Source organism: Ambystoma mexicanum, chromosome 5q (genome assembly GCF_040938575.1).
Source record: "Ambystoma mexicanum isolate Mex_15411 chromosome 5q, UKY_AmexF1_1, whole genome shotgun sequence".
NCBI classification, from domain to species: domain Eukaryota; kingdom Metazoa; phylum Chordata; class Amphibia; order Caudata; family Ambystomatidae; genus Ambystoma; species Ambystoma mexicanum.
In genome coordinates this window covers 1,118,499,622-1,118,517,089 of record NC_090933.1, presented here as the reverse complement: position 1 = coordinate 1,118,517,089, position 17,468 = coordinate 1,118,499,622, and the positions used below count along the sequence as shown (strand labels likewise).

Sequence of the window (17,468 nt, the reverse complement as noted above, 5' to 3'; positions counted from 1 at the left end):
CGGTTCTCTCTGCTCGGCGGGTCAATCAGGCACCGATTCTGTTCACAGCGGTCTGGTCTGGGTCTCTGGTTCTGCTGGTCTGGATCAAGTAGATTCTGGATACCGCACTGCTTTCTGGGTACTGGTTCTGTTCTGGATACACAGGACTCTTAGCAGCAAACCGCACAGCCCGGCGGTTGAATAGTTTGCAAAAGAAAAAAAAGAAAGAAAAGGCCTGCTGAAGAGTTCAGCTCTTTGGAGTTTTTGTTCTGGAGTTAGTCTGGATCTCTGGATCGCTGAAGTTCTGGGTTCTGGAGTTCTCCTTCAGCGTGCTGCGCAGGAATTCATTTGAAGGTTGGAAAATGAATGTCCTGTCTGGCTTCCAGTGGCTCTTTTTATGTCTTTTGAAAGTGGGTGGGTCGGCTCATTCTGCATGACCAACCCTCTCATGACTTGATAGGTCAAGGATTCTCTGAGACCTGATTTGAGAAAGGATAGTGTTCGGAGTGAGTCAGAGTCTTAGTCTATTGAAGAAACGCCCCTTAGCTTTTACTTAGAAAATGAATTTTTCATAACTAACAGGTTTCCCAGGTACACACGTCGTTGAAATTACATACACATTTCACAGATTAATTTAAGATACACTCTCGCCCAACTCTGATCCCCCTCAGAGCCTGGGTTCACAAATGGCAACATTTTGTGCTTTTTAGTGACTTTCGCCATATTGGTTTTTCCTCAAAATTTACACAGATGTACACCATCTCTCTACACATATTCCAGTAATTTACTGTGTCTCTAGCATAAACACAGTGTCTGTAGCATTAATAATTAGCTGGGTTTTGCCTCAGAAAATCGCAGAGCGACCAGCTGAGCCTTGAACCGTGAGTAAAATTGTCATTTTAAGAATCTCAAAGTTGTACATTTCTGTCATCTGGTTACAATTAGTTATCAGTATTTTTATAAAACATATATTTGCCTTCAATTCACAAGTGTCTGGGTCCGCCCCCAGCAACTGGGGGAATCAGAGATCACATGTCTGGCTTCTCCCAGAGCAGTGTGTTGACAGTAAACACATAAAATATGCATACCCTATTCAATGGAAAGAGTCTACTGTGTTGACTGAGATCAGCAGACCAGGGGGCCACTCTGCATTTGGTTAGCATGACCATGTGATCTCCTGGGCTGTTGCTGGTAAGGGCTGGTGTGAATGCTTCCCATGGACAGAGGCCCTTTGAACTGTTTTAATTGAATCAGACTGCCTCCTGGGAACAAACCTTTGAAGTCCCAGCTAGCTCAGGATGCTGTTTAGCTTCTGCAATACAGGTCCCGAGTCAGAGTTTAGACCGCTAGCGCTGGTTTGTTTCCAATGCCGGTACTGCACCCATTTTTGGGATCTGTCTTGAATTAATTCCATTTCAAAAAGGGGATTTTACTTGATAGTATATGATCCTTGCTTAACATTGTTTTGATGGGAATCCTACAAGTAGAGTGGTGATGTGCAACACCCCACAAGAAGGTTGAATCTTTAGAGTGGTCTTGTGATCCATGATTTTAGCAAATTTTTTGACATCAAGAAAATGAATTCTAAACAGCTCTGGGTTGCTTTTGGCAATCAGCATTGCCATTCCCAATGGTTTCAGGCTACTGTGTGTGTAGCCCAATGGTGGTTTTAGGCAGTACCCTCCTGTGCTCACAACATAGGCAAAAATGAGTGGCAGCCTATTATTCATGTTTCCCTGTGCACTTTCTGGGGAGTTCTGGCCATCATGATGTTTTCAATGCCAGTAATGCACAGTTTTATGGTAGGGCTTGGATGCATGGGTAAAAACATCCCACAGGGTTTAGTGAGGAGATTATATCAAAAGTATGTCTGTAGTAAGGACTGCTTTTACTGATCATCCTATCATTATGTCCTTTTGCCTAGGAAGACTTAGTGTGTACTGCTTAGAATTAGCTTGGTTGAGGTAAATCTTGCGGGCAACCAGATCATTTGGTCAGCGCAAAATGTTGAAAAGGCAACCAATAGAATGAGTGGAACTAATTTGCTAGCCCAAATTGGCTTGCTGGATATAGACGAGATTTAAAATGGGCTATACCTGTTTTTTAATGAAGTTTTGGTACCTATACTTTTAATGCAATTTACGAATCTGGATGAGGTTTGCCCTATGATAAAATCGTAAGAGCTCAAAAGAGAGGTATGCGAAGGGAGATCCTTACAGCTAAACGTGTTTGCAATCATAAAGGCGATTAAGAACAAATGCAGAAACTGGATACGTTGGTGGCGTTTTTCCCACAGAAGTGCTGGTTGGCAAAACATGTTAGGGGTTTTAAATCCCCACAACATAAGAAATATTGGGACATTTCTGGGGGAGGCAAAGGGAAATAAAAATGCTAAAATAAACCCGGTAAATGAATAGCAGTGGACAGAATATCTTGAGTCAGATATTATTTCTGAGAAAACAAACATTAGTTCTCACCAGAAGGCTCTAAACAGTAATAACTGTATAGTTATTGATAAAGTGGATATTATGAATGAAATTGGACCTTTTTAAAGGCACCCCGGTACCCGACCCTAAACGACTTAGTGAGTGTCGTATTAAGACAAACCTGAAATATGGGCCAATGTCCTGGAAATTTTGTTTAATAAAGTAATAATCGAGGGTAGAATATCAGTCTTGGAAGACTGCAATCCTAGTACCTGTGTATAAGAAAGCAGACGGAACTGTACCAGACAACTATAGACTTCTGTATACGTTGGAATGTAACCGGCAAATTGTTTGCATTATTTATTTTATACAAGCTTCATAAATGGTGTGAAGTGTGTGGTCTTCTAGATAGGTTTCAAACAGGGTTCAGGCTGAGATCTACTACTCTACATAACTTGAAATTAATGCATTTATTGACTGCAAGAGCAGGAGTACATAATAATCCTGGACTCTCTGCACTTCATCAATTTTTGGTCTGCGTTGGACTCTGTATGTAGAGACGAGTTGTGGCAGAAACTTGAAGATTATTGTTGTACTGTTGCCCACCTTGTCTACTATACCTTTTGAGGCTATTTTATGAGGAAAAACTGCCCAGGTCAAGTTGGGTGAGAGGGGAACCTTGTAGAATTAGCAGGGTTAAACAGGGCTGTGTCTTGGCCCCTTTACTCTTCAACGTGTCCTGGCTGTTGCCAAAATGTCTAAAAGCAGCTAAATCATGCCCCCCAAAGATTGATAATCTTCATATCTTATGCCTCGTATACGCCGATGATTAAGTGATATTGTATCACACTTTTTCTGGCCTGGTGAGAACTGCAGATGAGCTGTGGGTATATGCCACAGCCAATAAGCTAACCATAAACGTGAATAAAACTCTGATTATTCTATTTTCCCATGGGAAAATACAGGAAACTAGTTCACTAAAGGTGTATGTGTGTAATATGCTGATTGTTAGATATTTGGGAATTGAATTCAAATCAACACCTGGTTTTAATGAATATATCTCGATACGCAGGCAAAAGGCTGGCCAGCTCACAGCATTAATAGCGAATTTCACCAGATGGACTGGGGGGCTACAGTTTAGAGGGCACTATTCACCTTTACAAACAGTGTTTTGTTCCGCAGTTTTATATGGTCGAGAGTGCCCGCTTCTGGATGAGGATGTTGGGACTCCCGCAGTGTATCCCCATGGAAATATTGCAACTCAAATTGGGTCTTCCCTCCCTGGTGGCAACTGTAGTAAAGAGAGGCCTGTTAAGTGTTGTTCGATCCAAAATACCCTCTGCTGCGTGCTGTGGGTCAGAGTATGAAATTGAATTGTGGCGGTTTATATGAAAAAGCTGTACAAGCCATGACTCGATTGATTGGACCCCGGATTGGGATAAAAGGATCATGCGAATTAAAAGGGATGTTTGAGAAAAGAATCAAGAATTTGGACTGGGCAAACAATTTAATTCATTTAGCTAAATTAAAATCTTGTTTGTCACAGAAATGCTGTATGATTTTAAGAAACCATAGCCTTATATTTTGCAGTGTCCTTCAAAGAACCTGCGTAGATTCATTATCCTGCTCCGTATTAATCATCTCCATGTGATGTCCATATTTGGTCCTGTGTTAGAATTCCGCTGTGAAAAAAGGAATTGCTTTATATGTCAGAATGTGGACGTCTAGGAATCTGTAAGCCCCATAATGACAGAATGCTCGAAATAAGGCCCAATTTATATAGTACACCTGGGAGAATATGTGCACAATTTTGATTCAATTAAAGGATTATCATTTCGCAGCTTTTGTATGAATTCTAAAAGCAGTAGTTTGCACACGGCACTATAAAGTCTGGCTGCTGGTAACGACTAAGTTAGATCAAATTGGTGCTATTAGCAAATGAAATGTATAGTGAAAAGGTACAGTTGTAGTTTTAGTTTTATGTTTTATACGTCTTTTTAGGATGTGACCATTCATTAATTTGAAGTGTAATGGATGTATTGTGTTTTAGTAATGTTCTATGTGAAATTTTATGACGAGCATGTGGTTTTATGTGTAGATTTGATATTAATATAATTGTTCAAAGTTTCGAACATAACACAATAACATGTTTTAAAAAAATACAAAATGTGTTGTTGAAAAGGAAAAACCCATCACATCCGCCTTGTTACCCTCCAAAAACACAAATGCTCTTTACCTGTCATTGGGATTTCTCGAACTACTCCAGTTAATTCTTTTTAAAGTCAAATACACTTGGATATAGTCCCCCCTCACTTACTTTAGTAAGTGCAAAGTGTGCCACAAAGACGAAAAACACCCTTTCAACACTTGTATTGTCTTGGACAGCCTTTCTTGCAGCTACATCGTTTGAGGTGGGGGAATAAACCTCACAGATGTCCATGTACCTTGAGAACTGCCATCACAATATGGAGCCTACCAGACATTACAATAAATGTATCCTCCCCATGAGTTGTTGGCCATTTCTGCTGGATATGCTTTGCTGAGGAGTAGAGTGGTTCCCCAAAAGTAACGATTTGCACCTGCCCATGATTAAGGTCTTGAACGGCTGTCTTCACAAAATCCATTGAATGCGGAATCATGGCAACTGACATGGTGTTGAAATGAAGGAAATGACCATCTTTTGGAAGAGCTTCTTGTTGACTTGTGTGGTATGCCTCCCTGGAGATGTCATTGCCTTTCAGCTGTTGCTTGCCAGAATCTGTCACACACTCCCAGCTATATTGTCTCCATGGCTTGCTGTAGTAGTTGATTGTCTTCTTAGTTTGGGCCTTCTTGCTTTGCTCAGGATAGTATGTTCTGAAAATAAGCAGGTGGAATACTGAGACCCGGGAAGATGTGTAATATTCGTTTACACCAGTATCCTAATGTCTGGTCATGGTCCAATCAGTTCCACTAAAATCGACTGTATGTTGAAACTGTTATATTCCTGTGAAATAAAGTGAGTCATGAGCAGTAGTATAACTAGGATCAATATTGTCATCTGCTCTAGTCGTTAGAGCCCTCATTTGAGCAGAAGAGGAATAACCTCAATGTCCATATGGTAGTGAGGGCGTATTGGATTTCCTAGGTCTGATATCTACCACAGAAAATAGTTCACATTCAAGCAAACACAATTAGGTATTGACACAGAGCGTCAAACCTATCATAGAGCAGAGTAATCAGTTTCTTAGGCAGTAATTGTAAACAACATCTGTGATGGCCTTATAGCCGACAATGATCCTTAGTATATGTACTAGTTGTGCCACAAGTAGTATGCGTTTTTCATCTAAAGCATATATTTGCTAAATACTTCACATTCCTGACATAATAAGCAGGGTGTGATGCTGATCAGGTGGCGTGGGCTGCAGGAGTTCAGGGGGACCTGTTAAGGGGGGGGAATCACTGCATCTGTTGCATATCCTGTCAGACCTGTTCACAAGGAGAAATTGTTCCTATTTGTGGATGTAAAGTTGGCTGAAGCATTTCTGGAATGGCTGAGTGAAGTTTCAGTAGAGGAAATGGGGAGAGAAGGATCTGTACAATGAAAGGACTGAATCAAATATGTGTTTAATTTTGGGCAGCTGGAATCTGTTTCCTGATCAAATAGTTGGGATGAAGAAACTAGACAACCTCCTGCATTCCTTCTTTGATATATATGCTTGGATGTGGCAGTGGGGGTGATCTCTTCAATAATTACCCAACTCGTCACTAAAAACCCCTTTCCCCTTACAGACTGTTAACGGGTGGCTTTACCATTCAGTAACAGCCAAAAGATCTCATTAAACACCCTTGCTTTGGTCATGCCTTTAATTTTACTGCCCGGGAAAGCCTGACTGCTCATTACTTGAAACTTAAGAATATTTTTGAATAGCTACTAGCACACTGCACATGTTCAAGATTTCATTTAACGCAAACAATTTATAATAGTTCTCTGTTCTGCAGTGCTACCTCATGGAGACAACTTTTTTGTTATCCTGTGTTTTATAAACACCACGTAAAAACAGATAACCAATGTAATTACTATTCATTTGAACCTGCAAATGTGCCAACGATGTATAATCTTTTCATTCCACATAAGAGACCACAGCTGAAAATGTCTTTGCCTTTCTTGGGAGTTTTTCCACAAATACAATGGTTAAAAAAGTAACTGATTTTGCGGGTGAGGGGTTGAAAGGAAGAATTGTCTTTAAAGAAAATAATTCTTGTTTTAAATTGTCTGCTTCTTCTTTCCCATCTTGCTTTTGCCTTTCCTGACTGAAGTCGAGGAGAGTAAGTCATTGCTATAATTTAAAGACCTTTGTTATTTAAAATGCTGATTACTTTGTATTGTTTTTTTTTCTTTTGTCTCTGAATGTCTTTTCAACTGTTGAAAAAACTGATTATACATTTTGAAAAATAATTGTAAACTTAAAGGATTGGTGATAAATTCAAGGAAACCCCACAGAATTTCCCCCATAAATGTGGCAGTGAATATGTTTTTTGTTCCTAATTAGAAATGCACAGATTCACAAAAGTTGACTACGCATAGGTTACTGCTACATTTTGGTATAATGCAGACCTGAAAACCGCAGTCACAAGGAGGGGTGTAACTTACTACTGTGGAGAATATGTGCCAGTTATATCCAATTCACAAAGAAGCCCATTTAAACCCAAAATTGTCAAACTGACCTGGTGTACTCGCTCCAAAGTAACTTACAGATATGAAACAATACAAGAATAAGTGTGTTCACAAAACTTTCTAATACAACTTTGAACGTGTGTGAACACCTGCAAAGATTACACTTTTGCTGATGTGTACCTATTCCCAGTGAAACATCCGCTTGCCACACTAACAGTTCTCTAATTCTCACCCTTGTAACACTTGTGTTTGCTGGACTTGGCAGAAGATACGCAACAGTGATACGCACATAGAAAACATAGAACTCCTTTTTGTGAATCACTTATGTGTTTTTTCACAGTAAGTTCTTCATTGTTAAATTGCTTTTTGCCAAGAACACATAATACTACTGAAAAAAAGCTTTTTGATTTCAGCCCATATGCTTGTGTTAAAGCAGTACTTTATTTTAAGACTGTTTCCCCAAAACAAGTGTTAAAGTGCTACACTTCAAAATAAATATTTGCTTTTTTCTGGTTTCTCCTTTATAGGACTCCCAAAGCAAGCACGGTGGATATAGTATGCATCAGCTTCAGGGCAACAAGGAGTATGGCAGTGAAAAGAGAGGCTTCCTCTTGAAAAAGAGTGATGGGTATGTAAGTGGTAAAACAAGATCTAACAGATAAACCCCACTCAGCTGCAATCTTGATTGCTTAAGTGCCCTGACTTGTATTTTCCTACTCTTGAACACCAATTTGTATTTCATTGTGTTATACAGATAGCTTTGAGTGATTGTTCAATCTTTTCTTGCATGGTTTTTAAAGTGTACTACATCTGTCTTTCAACACCCATTTAACATAATTGTTTATTTGTAAATTAGCGTTTTACCAAGAAAGTGGCTTCACGTCAATGGAATACTAGTCAAGCTTAACAAGGATACAGCCAGGTTTGGTTCTTGTATCACTTCCTCTCACTATATTCAGTGTTTTTTTGTCACAGTAATCCAAGAGACCAACCCTCTGTTGCCCTCTCAGCTGGCCTTCTGCCCTGCTCCATCTACTCAGTTTACACTGGGTCCATGACAGGATCTCCTATCATTGGCTGCCATCGTGTTGTCTGGTGACTAGGCCAGCAGGTGAGGGGCTATTCTCTCTCCCCATGCATTCCTCATTCTTCCATACTTAGCTCTCCCAAATAACCCTGAAACTGCCTCTAAAGTCTCCTATTTGTGTTAATCAGTCACCGATGGAGGGCTTGAATGTTCCCCAGGGGCCCCACTTGGAGCCCGATGAGTAGGCCTAAGCCAAGATGGCTCGGCTTTTCACTATTTGTGTGCCTCAGTTCAATGTGTACCATTGATCAGGGATTGTGGTAGGGGTAGGAAGTGGCCATATATGGTCACTCTTCGTGGGCTATGGCCAGAGCCTGGGAGTGTGGCTGGGTGTGTGTGGGAGTGTGAGGGAGTGTGGGTGTGTTGATGTGGCTGGGTAAGGGGCTGTAGACAACCACAATACCAGTATCAATCCCAAACTTTGTGTGAGGTCATGACTGTACCTGAGGTGGCTGTTCAATATTGGGCAGGTACCCACAATTTGAACATTGTAGGTACCCCAATAGGTGTTCTGGGTACACAAGCGCAGGATTTTGTATAACAGGATTCCTTTAGCTGATATCTGAAGCCAAGAATCCAGTGCAAAAGGCCACAGTGGGATAATGGACGACTGCTTAATACAATCTTCTGCAGGGTGTACCCCTGATCTTTCGGCAGGAGAGACCTTCCACTGTTTTTGCCGCTCTTGAACTCGTGGCCTAACTAGTTCCAAGTCCTTAATCACCAATTCATCTTCCTGAAGCTCTGAAGAGTTGTGGCCATCTAGCTGGTACACTTCATCCAAAGTGGAGACTCCTCCTGTGCTTGAATCCCGTGCAGGCTGGTGCTGTGAAACTTGCAGTGAGCTCTTCTCGCTGGACCTGGACTTTGGAGATCCACTGCTGCGCCTCTCTGCCAAGAAGAGCCTTTCAGGAGCTTGGTATTAATGCCTGCAGACGTTTATGGTTCTCTTTCGTCCACTCATCTCATCTGTGACATCCTGGTGGTCCTTCATCATTGTGGGATCATAAACAGAGGCCCTCCATCTGAAGCATAGTGATCTTCGGAACGGATAGATCAATGATAGACACTGCAATTGCTGGACCCACTTGTCTATTTTATTAAAAGAAGCTGCTGCAACGGCTACTAGAGAACCTCCAATTCCACAACCAGAGCAAATGTCCCCAATGGCCTAGACTTACTTGGGGTCATCGTTCATCATATCTGTATGTCTTGCACAGCAAAGGGACGGGTTCATCAAAGTTGTTTTGATATGACAAGCCTTGCACTAGGCAGAGAATGTGGCCATATATGGACATGGCCTAAATGCATCTCTAGCTTGGCAGAGCACAAGAGCCCATGACCAGTATGTTCTTGTCTAAACCGGGTTGGTGCATTCCGAGCTGAAAACCCATTCTGGCTATCTGGTGGGGGTTGGCCTGCAAATGTTTGAATGTGGGATGCTTTCCATTGACTGGAAAGCAGTCCCAAAAACTATGGGTGCATGGTGTGCGATTGGAGGAAAGGTAGAGCCCTTTCTGCTCTGTTTGGATCTGAATGTGTATACAAATGCATTTTTATTACCTGGTCTACAGTCTGGATTGGTAACCAGTGATTACATAGCGGAAATAGAGAGAATAATGGAAGGTGTACAAATAACTAATTTCAGAACTAACGAGGTTAAAAAACATTGAATCGATGTACAAATAACAAATTGCAGGGAATAATGGAGTATTACATGTTTGATATACAAGTGAAAAAGAAAAGGGTACAGTTATAAAAGGAGAAAATGGGAGGTATTGAAGGATGACTTCAGGGGTTGATGCGAGAATGGGCAAGGGTGGCAGTCCCCCTCACGCCCCGTTAATAGATGGTTTTAAAGTCAGGTGTAGTTAGAATGTATGATACGTTGGGAAAATGAAACTAAACGATTGTAGAACTTTTGTAGAGATGGAATCTAATGAATATAAAATCCACTAGATTGGCACTGTGAGACCATAGAAACTAACTGTATGTAGATAATAGGCACAGTGAAAGTGGACCTGCGTTCTATTTTCCACCTTTGTCTGGATTGGTCCTTTGGACTCTCAAACTCTGTAAATCCTAACTGTGAACACACTATTTTAACCTATGGCCTATTGAATAACATTGGGACACTCGAACCCTAAACTTCTATTGTAGGAACAGTTGGGTTTACTTAACTTTATTGGTGTTAACTGTATTAGTGGTCACTTCCTATACTGAAATAACTCGCTTTCTACATCCTGGAGTGTGTTTAAGTATTAATATTGTTTTAAAATTATTTTTGTGTCTCCGGGTCTCCTGAGCCACTGGATTTAATCTTGTTGGAGTCTACGCTGCTTTTTATTCCTAGGCATCTAGGTGCCCTAGGACTGTGCTATACTTTAAGGTTGACATTGGACATACCTGGTGACTTACTGGGAATTGTAAAGTGCATTACTTAATTGTAACTGCTACTGCAGGGTCTGGTACTTGTAGGAAAAAGGTGAATTACCTGTCGGAGCATTTTGTGTGCAACTGCTGTGTCTATCCTCTTCTTTCATTGGTAACCTGTTTTTGGGCTCTTGTAACAGGATACTTACTCACCTTTTAAGAATGACTTGTGGAACACAACATTATTTGTAACCTTTCCCTTGCTCCTTTGTGGGGACTTGAAACAAAGTAACAAGCAAATCAATCGTGTCTTTTTAAAGTTTTGCACTTACCTTTCCTGAAATATTCTCAGGCCTAGTGCCTTCCAATATTCCATTCGGGTATTACCCTAAAATGTATGTTCTACATGCTACCTACTTGTACATAAATGTGTATAGGCTCCCTCAACATACTGGGTGTCTTGAGGTTATGTGCTGGTGTTGGTAAAGGAATTACACATGCTATATTATTCTGATTATACATACCTAGGTTTCTCAGTTGCTTATAGAAGAAACCACTATTTTTATAACTGACAATGTGGACATTCCCTGCTGTGTACTTGTAGTTTCTAACAGGCCTAGGTCCACCCTACTTCCCCTCCAGAGAGTTAAGCCTGGACTGCTCGAGATAGATGGGGGAGACAGCTGTTGCGCAATGAAAGGAATGGCGCAGCCTGCAAGTGCTTTGGCGCGGGCTTGTAAATCCCCTTAGAAAATCATGTTTCCTGCGTTACGAACTCCCTACATTACAGCAGAATTGGAGAGCAGAGGTCCCTGGTGTGCCCTGGACGGAGTGCTGGCACCCGAAATCACTGATACCTGCGGACCAGGCTCGTGCTCCAAGACCCAATCGCGCGACACCGGGAAGCTGGCACCTCAGGGCTACAGCAACTGAAAAACCCCTGGCTATGGAGAAGGTCGGAATGGCGGTGAGTGCTGTGTCCTCGCTTGCAGCATAGCCCAGCACTCCGCCCACTCCCCACAATGCCTGTGTCCGCTCGGTGCATAGCGGGAGCCCGTACCCTCCCCCTTGACCCGCTGCTAGAGATCCCACGATCCTGAACGAGCGGTTAGGCGCGCCACCCACAGTCCCTCACACCAACCCCCACGCCCCCTCTTGAACTTCTCCTGCGATGCCTGGCGCACTGCCGGGGGCCAGATGTGATGCTGGCCGTGGATCGCAATAGTGGGTCCGCTGAGCTTGCGACCAGACAGCACATCCTCCCGGGATCACACTGGAGTGCGAACAGGACAACCACATTATTCAGCAGCATGTGACATTAGTAGACAGCATTTCTGAGTTGGGCTGGGGTGCCGTGTAGTGATGTTATCAGAGATACCAACCCAAATTAACACACCCCACCACCCCTATACCTGCCAGGTGTACAACAGGCGGATTGCCCCCTCTGGGGGGCTGGGGGCAGGTGCTGCTACGTCAGACCTTATTTTGCCAACCAACACCATCATGGGATTGGTGACAGTTGGCCGACCAATGTTAATGCTCAAACTTCAAACCGATAATGTTCCCAATAGCTAGAAAGCTAATCATCCAAATTCACTACAGTGGATAATGCCAAAATGACTTGGTGTACCTCATTATTTTACGATGACACACTCGTGGTGCAGCTCGGGGATACATCTTCAGCTGGCCAAACACCATTGTTACTAGTACATCCTATTAGTAAATCTAAAAAGCTATGCAATCATCAGTCAAGTCTCATGTACTTAACGCTGTTAGCTTAAACTTGAATTACCATTGGCCTTCTTGGTTGATGTGAAATTCCATGGCTACATTCATCATCGCAAACAATGCAGAACATAGTTACATGCTGCTGTGATCTATATTGGAAATATAGATACCAATGCAAAAGTTGAAAAAAAATCAGTCTTCATAGAAAATATGTAAGGTCCCACTCCATGTTCATCCCTTTAGGAGACAAAGCATCCAGCCTCTCAATCTGGTATATTTCATTCTGCAACAGGATTGTGTTGGGATCTCCTCCCCTCTTTCACATTTTTACCACTTTAAAAACGACTACTTTCACTTGTGCTATAATATGACCAGCTTTCATGAAATGCATGGCAAAGTATAACTTCCCATTTCTTGTACAGATATTGGACTTGTGTTCTATCCACCTGGTCCTGATCTTCCTACTAGTCATACCTACATAATAAATGCTGCAAGGACATTTCAATCCATATATTAATTTCATGGAAACCCACGGGGAAAGGGTGTGGTAGTCTGGCGTTCTTCTCCGCTCTGGGAAGGAAGTTTGTTCGGGCCCCACCCCCCATCCTACAACTGTCCCAGCCTCCCCACGCAGTGGAAAGGGCCAGGAGTTTGGAAGGCCGAGACATCCACTCTATTGGTCAGGACCGGCTTTGTGTTAAATAATTGAAGCCGCACCAGGGGGAAATGGATCTACAAGTGAGAAGTTCCTACTACTGTAGTATGACAACTGATCCAAATGTCCCTAATCCATCATGTATCAACACTACTTTGGGAGAAGACCAAGCAGTCCATAAACGTAAAATGCTGACTTTCAAACTTAGGTTGGTGGCGGTCCTAGATGTTTGTATTGAAAAGAAACACTTCTCAGGCACTATGAAAATCACCGGGGAAGCCTATTCTTTGATCAAGCATATAAATAAATGTTTCAGGGCATGGACCCTGTGAATTTTAAAACCCCTGGGGGTAAATCTTACACAGACCTAATTAGCCTAGCGCCCAAGGTGAAGCCAGAGTATGTTGTAGAACCAGGAAGCCCGGACCCGATATGTACTAAAATCCCACATCTGAACTAGATATATACTACCATCCCAAATGTGAACTAGATATGTACTACCATTCCAAATCTGAACTTTGGCGGGAGGAGGTGTCGGCCAGAAATGTGTGGAGGATTGCTCCAAAAATCCAATTGAGTCCAAAGGACAACATTACTATGATTACATCCATAAGGAGATCCAACCCAAATATGAACTTGTTGGACTTGGACCCAGATCTGCAGCATATCCAGTGTACCTTGTTCAAACTGGATACGTGTCGTGTCCCTACAATTTCAGAATTTGTGGATCGCTAATGATAGTGTCTGAATCGAACCTTCAACCCACTGATTCTCCGACCAAAGCAGGAACCACCCTGAGAATATTTTGCCACAGGCCCTCAGCCACTCATGTACTCCAATGTTATCGGATTTAACCACTCATCCCGCTAATGTCCCAGCGGACGATGGTCTATGTAAAGCCTGTGCTTGTGACTGTAGAACTGTATTGTTAAAACTCTGTGAAGTAAAGCGGCTACTACAGGTCCTTATCCAGGCTCAGGAGAGAGGGGTAAAAAAGGTGGCATGGATGGTACAGGGACCAGTTTTTCAACAAGGGTGCCTGCTCTCACCAGTCTGGTTATTGTCAATTGTGGTATGAACTTGAATGGAGCGGGGTTGTTGGCAACCACTGTAAGTGGAGAACCAATTAGGACTGCTAGAGGTATGACCAAGCAGGAGTGTTTTGATCCACACAAGAACGAGTGTCCCGGGCTAGTTCCTTTATTATTGATTATAGGGGCGCAAAGGTCTGCACAGCCCTGCAGGGAAATGGCCCACGTCGCTAGAACCAAATCATCAACTAACAGGTCAAGGACTGGGGCCGACCCTGCTATAAAAAGTGATACCATTGATGTGACCTTCCCTAAAACCTGTAGAATATATCCTGGGCAGGGACCAAGGAGAGGCACTATATATTTGCACCAAGTCCCTAAAACCTTCAGTAATCGACGAGAATCCAGGGAGGTGCTGATTAATACATCCATGCATTGGTTACGCACTGTCCGTGGGTGTTTTTTATTTTTTTTGCATCACTGGGAAGTATTTCAAACTGCACCAGACTTTGTTACCAGGGAGCGAATGATCATGATCTTATCCAGGTAGACTTCTGGGACCATGGTGCAGCCTGCGGTATATTAGGCGTCAATATGAAAAGTGCTCCACTGACTAACTGTTTAATCTATAATAACCCTTACCTTAAGACATATTATTGGACTGCAGCTAGGCCCCACAATTCAGTGCTATCTGGGGCAAATGTGTTGCCATTTGGGATACGGCCCCAGAGAAGTTGCAACAGACCAGGGGCATAAGAAATACTTGAGGCAGATGGATGTTGGTTGCTGCCCGGTCTGGGACTTGATATATTGGGCCAAATGTAATGGTGATTTACTCCCTGGGGGGGAGGTAGTATTGCTTATAATTTATTTTGTGACCCATCTGTAAACCTTTTTGTTTGTTATTTTGTCTTTCATGTACTTTCATAGCCCTACGGCCGTGTGAAGTTATTGATTGATGATTAAATACATAGAATCACACATTGCAGAATGATGCAGAAATATGCGCTTTTCTGTGTACGGGTGGCTGATCGAATTACCCTTGATATTAGCACAATCTTGGCAGTTTCTACAAATTATTGTCCCAAGATATGTTATACCTTTTAATGCGAGAGGGTGTGATCTGCTTGAACCAACATGTTTCACAATGCAGAGCTTTTGTGATATGCAAACGTTGGAGGACTATGAAATAAACAACCCAATACAGGATCCAACTTTTTCATCCAACTGTTATTTGATAATGCTCTTTATCTTATAACTATGTGCTGAAAATGTCACATTAACCCTTTAAGTGCCATGGGGTTTCCCCCCAGTTCCAAGGCATTCTTTGGTGATTTTGGTATGTCGCCATTCAATGCCTTGTAACTTTTTTGTTACATGAGATATCTCGACAAATTTGGCCCCTTTTTTTCCCCACATTTAGGCGGTCGTAATGCCACCCAGGAATCCTAAGTTGCTGTAGGGGGGAGAGAGAAAATAACTAAAAAGGGGAAAATGTTTTTATTTTTTCAAACAATGCCAATAAAATGAAGGACAAAGAAGCCTGTGGTTTTTTCTTTGTAAGAGCTAGGAACAAATGGTTTGCTGTGCTGAATTCCCCAATTTCCTGGCTTTCAACAACAGGTAGAGTGGAAACGTAAACAAATTATTTTGATATGGTTATCAACCGTTTTGTGAGAGGTAGGCGATTTTGGCCATTTTTGCCATTTGGACATACATGGACGGAATGGAAGAAAAGGGTAGGAAAGCCGAATTGGAGGACAGAAAGGCTAACATTTCTGAAAAGTAGACAAAATTCCAAGTTTAGGAAGGGGTGATTTGTGCAGGTCGGGAAACAACTAGGTAGGGTAAAATTCCATAGTTTGGGGGAAAAGCTGGAAAATGACCGAAAAATAAGGTATGTGGTGGACATCGTTGGCTTGGAACGGCAATGGCTTCTATGAATTTTGAGAAAAACAATGCTCCGGTACATTCCCCCGACTCTTGCAGTTAGGAAAGCACACATTTTTGTTGTGTTTCACAAAACAAGCACTACCACAGGCCAAACACTGAGCCAGGGTACACATGAGCTTTATGCTTACGGCCTGAACAGACGTACTTAGCATGTGTAAATCAAGAAAACCAATGTGGTTAGGGTAGGTGACTTGTACAGGTTACAAAAGTGTATGGTGTCTAAAGCAGCGACTAAATGTAGGGCACATTTGGGAAATGAAAGGGTTGTGTGACAAAGGGCACCAGCAAATGGGTCGAAATGTTATGGAAACCACACAAACACAACAAATGTCATACCTTCCCGTATTCCCACAGGTGAGGTACCGTTTTCATCGGGACACATGTGTGCCAAGGTCAAAGCCGAAAACACCCCAACCACAAGTCTTTTCAGACAGCTGAATGTCACGGTTTTTCCAAAAGGGCACACCATACAGATATGGGCCTCGGGTGTCCAAGCCACCAAGGAAAAGAAGGAACCCCATGCATTTCCGAAAAGAGGACACCCCTGGGAAACCGCAGAGGTTTGACTTGCATATATCGGCCCAGAATGTATTACCCAGAAACCCTGGAAAAGTCTGAAATGTGGCCAAAAAAACCACATTTTTTGCGCTTTTCACTCGGCTCACCCACCGAAACACGCCACCAACAACACATGGCCTACTGTCCTGCATTCCCACAGGTATCCCGATGAAAACGGTACCTCACATGTGTGGGTGCACCTACCTGGGCGCCAAGGGGAAAGCCTAAAACACTGCTAACCCCAAGTCTTTCGGCACAACATCATTTCAGGAATTCTGTTCATGCGCACACCCTACAGATTTGGGCCTAGGGTGTCCAAGCCACCGAGGAAAACCATGCATTTCTGAAAAGAGGACACCCGTGGGAATGCACAGAGGTCTGACTTGCACAACGCAGCCCAGAATTTATTACCCACAATCCCCGACAAAGTGTGATATTTGGTGGGGGAAAAAACACAATGTTTACTTTGTCGGGGTTCTGGGTAATAAATTCTGGCCCATTTCGTGCAAGTCAGACCTCTATGTATTCCCACGGGTGTCCTCTTTTCAGAAATGCATGGAATTCCCGATTTTCCTTGGTGGCTTAGACACCCTAGGCCCATATCTGTATGGTGTGCCGCCTGAAAAAATCGTGAAATTTAGCTGTCGGAAAAGACTTGGGGTTAGGGGTCTTTTAGGATTTCCCCTTGGCGCCCAGGTAGGTGCACCCACACATGTGAGGTAGCGTTTTCATCGGGACACATGTGAGAACGTGGGATGGTAGGCCATGTGATGTTGGCGGCGTGTTTCGGTGGGTGAGCCGTGTGAAATGTGTGGAAATTGGGGGGCTTTCGCCACACTTTGGGGTTTGCCAGGGTTTCTGGGTAATAAATTCTGGGCCGATGTGCGCAAGTCAGACCTCTGCGGATTCCCACAGATGTCCTCTTTTCAGAAATGCATGGGGTTCCCTGTTTTCCTTGGTGGCTTGGACACCCTAGGCCCAAATCTGTAGGTTGTCTCCCCAAACCCTTTGGGGGTTACAA

General features: G+C 42.8%; 1 protein-coding gene across 5 annotated transcripts in view; it reads left to right on the top strand.

The window, feature by feature from the left end:
- ASAP1 (ArfGAP with SH3 domain, ankyrin repeat and PH domain 1) overlaps window positions 1-17,468 on the top strand; it is a 2,617,237-nt gene that overhangs the window by 738,023 nt on the left and 1,861,746 nt on the right. For all 5 annotated transcript variants that reach the window (XM_069621633.1, XM_069621635.1, XM_069621634.1 and 2 more), the window contains one exon: window positions 7,590-7,690. In XM_069621633.1, coding sequence (XP_069477734.1) covers window positions 7,590-7,690 — 101 coding nt within the window. The remainder of the gene's footprint in view (window positions 1-7,589; window positions 7,691-17,468) is intronic.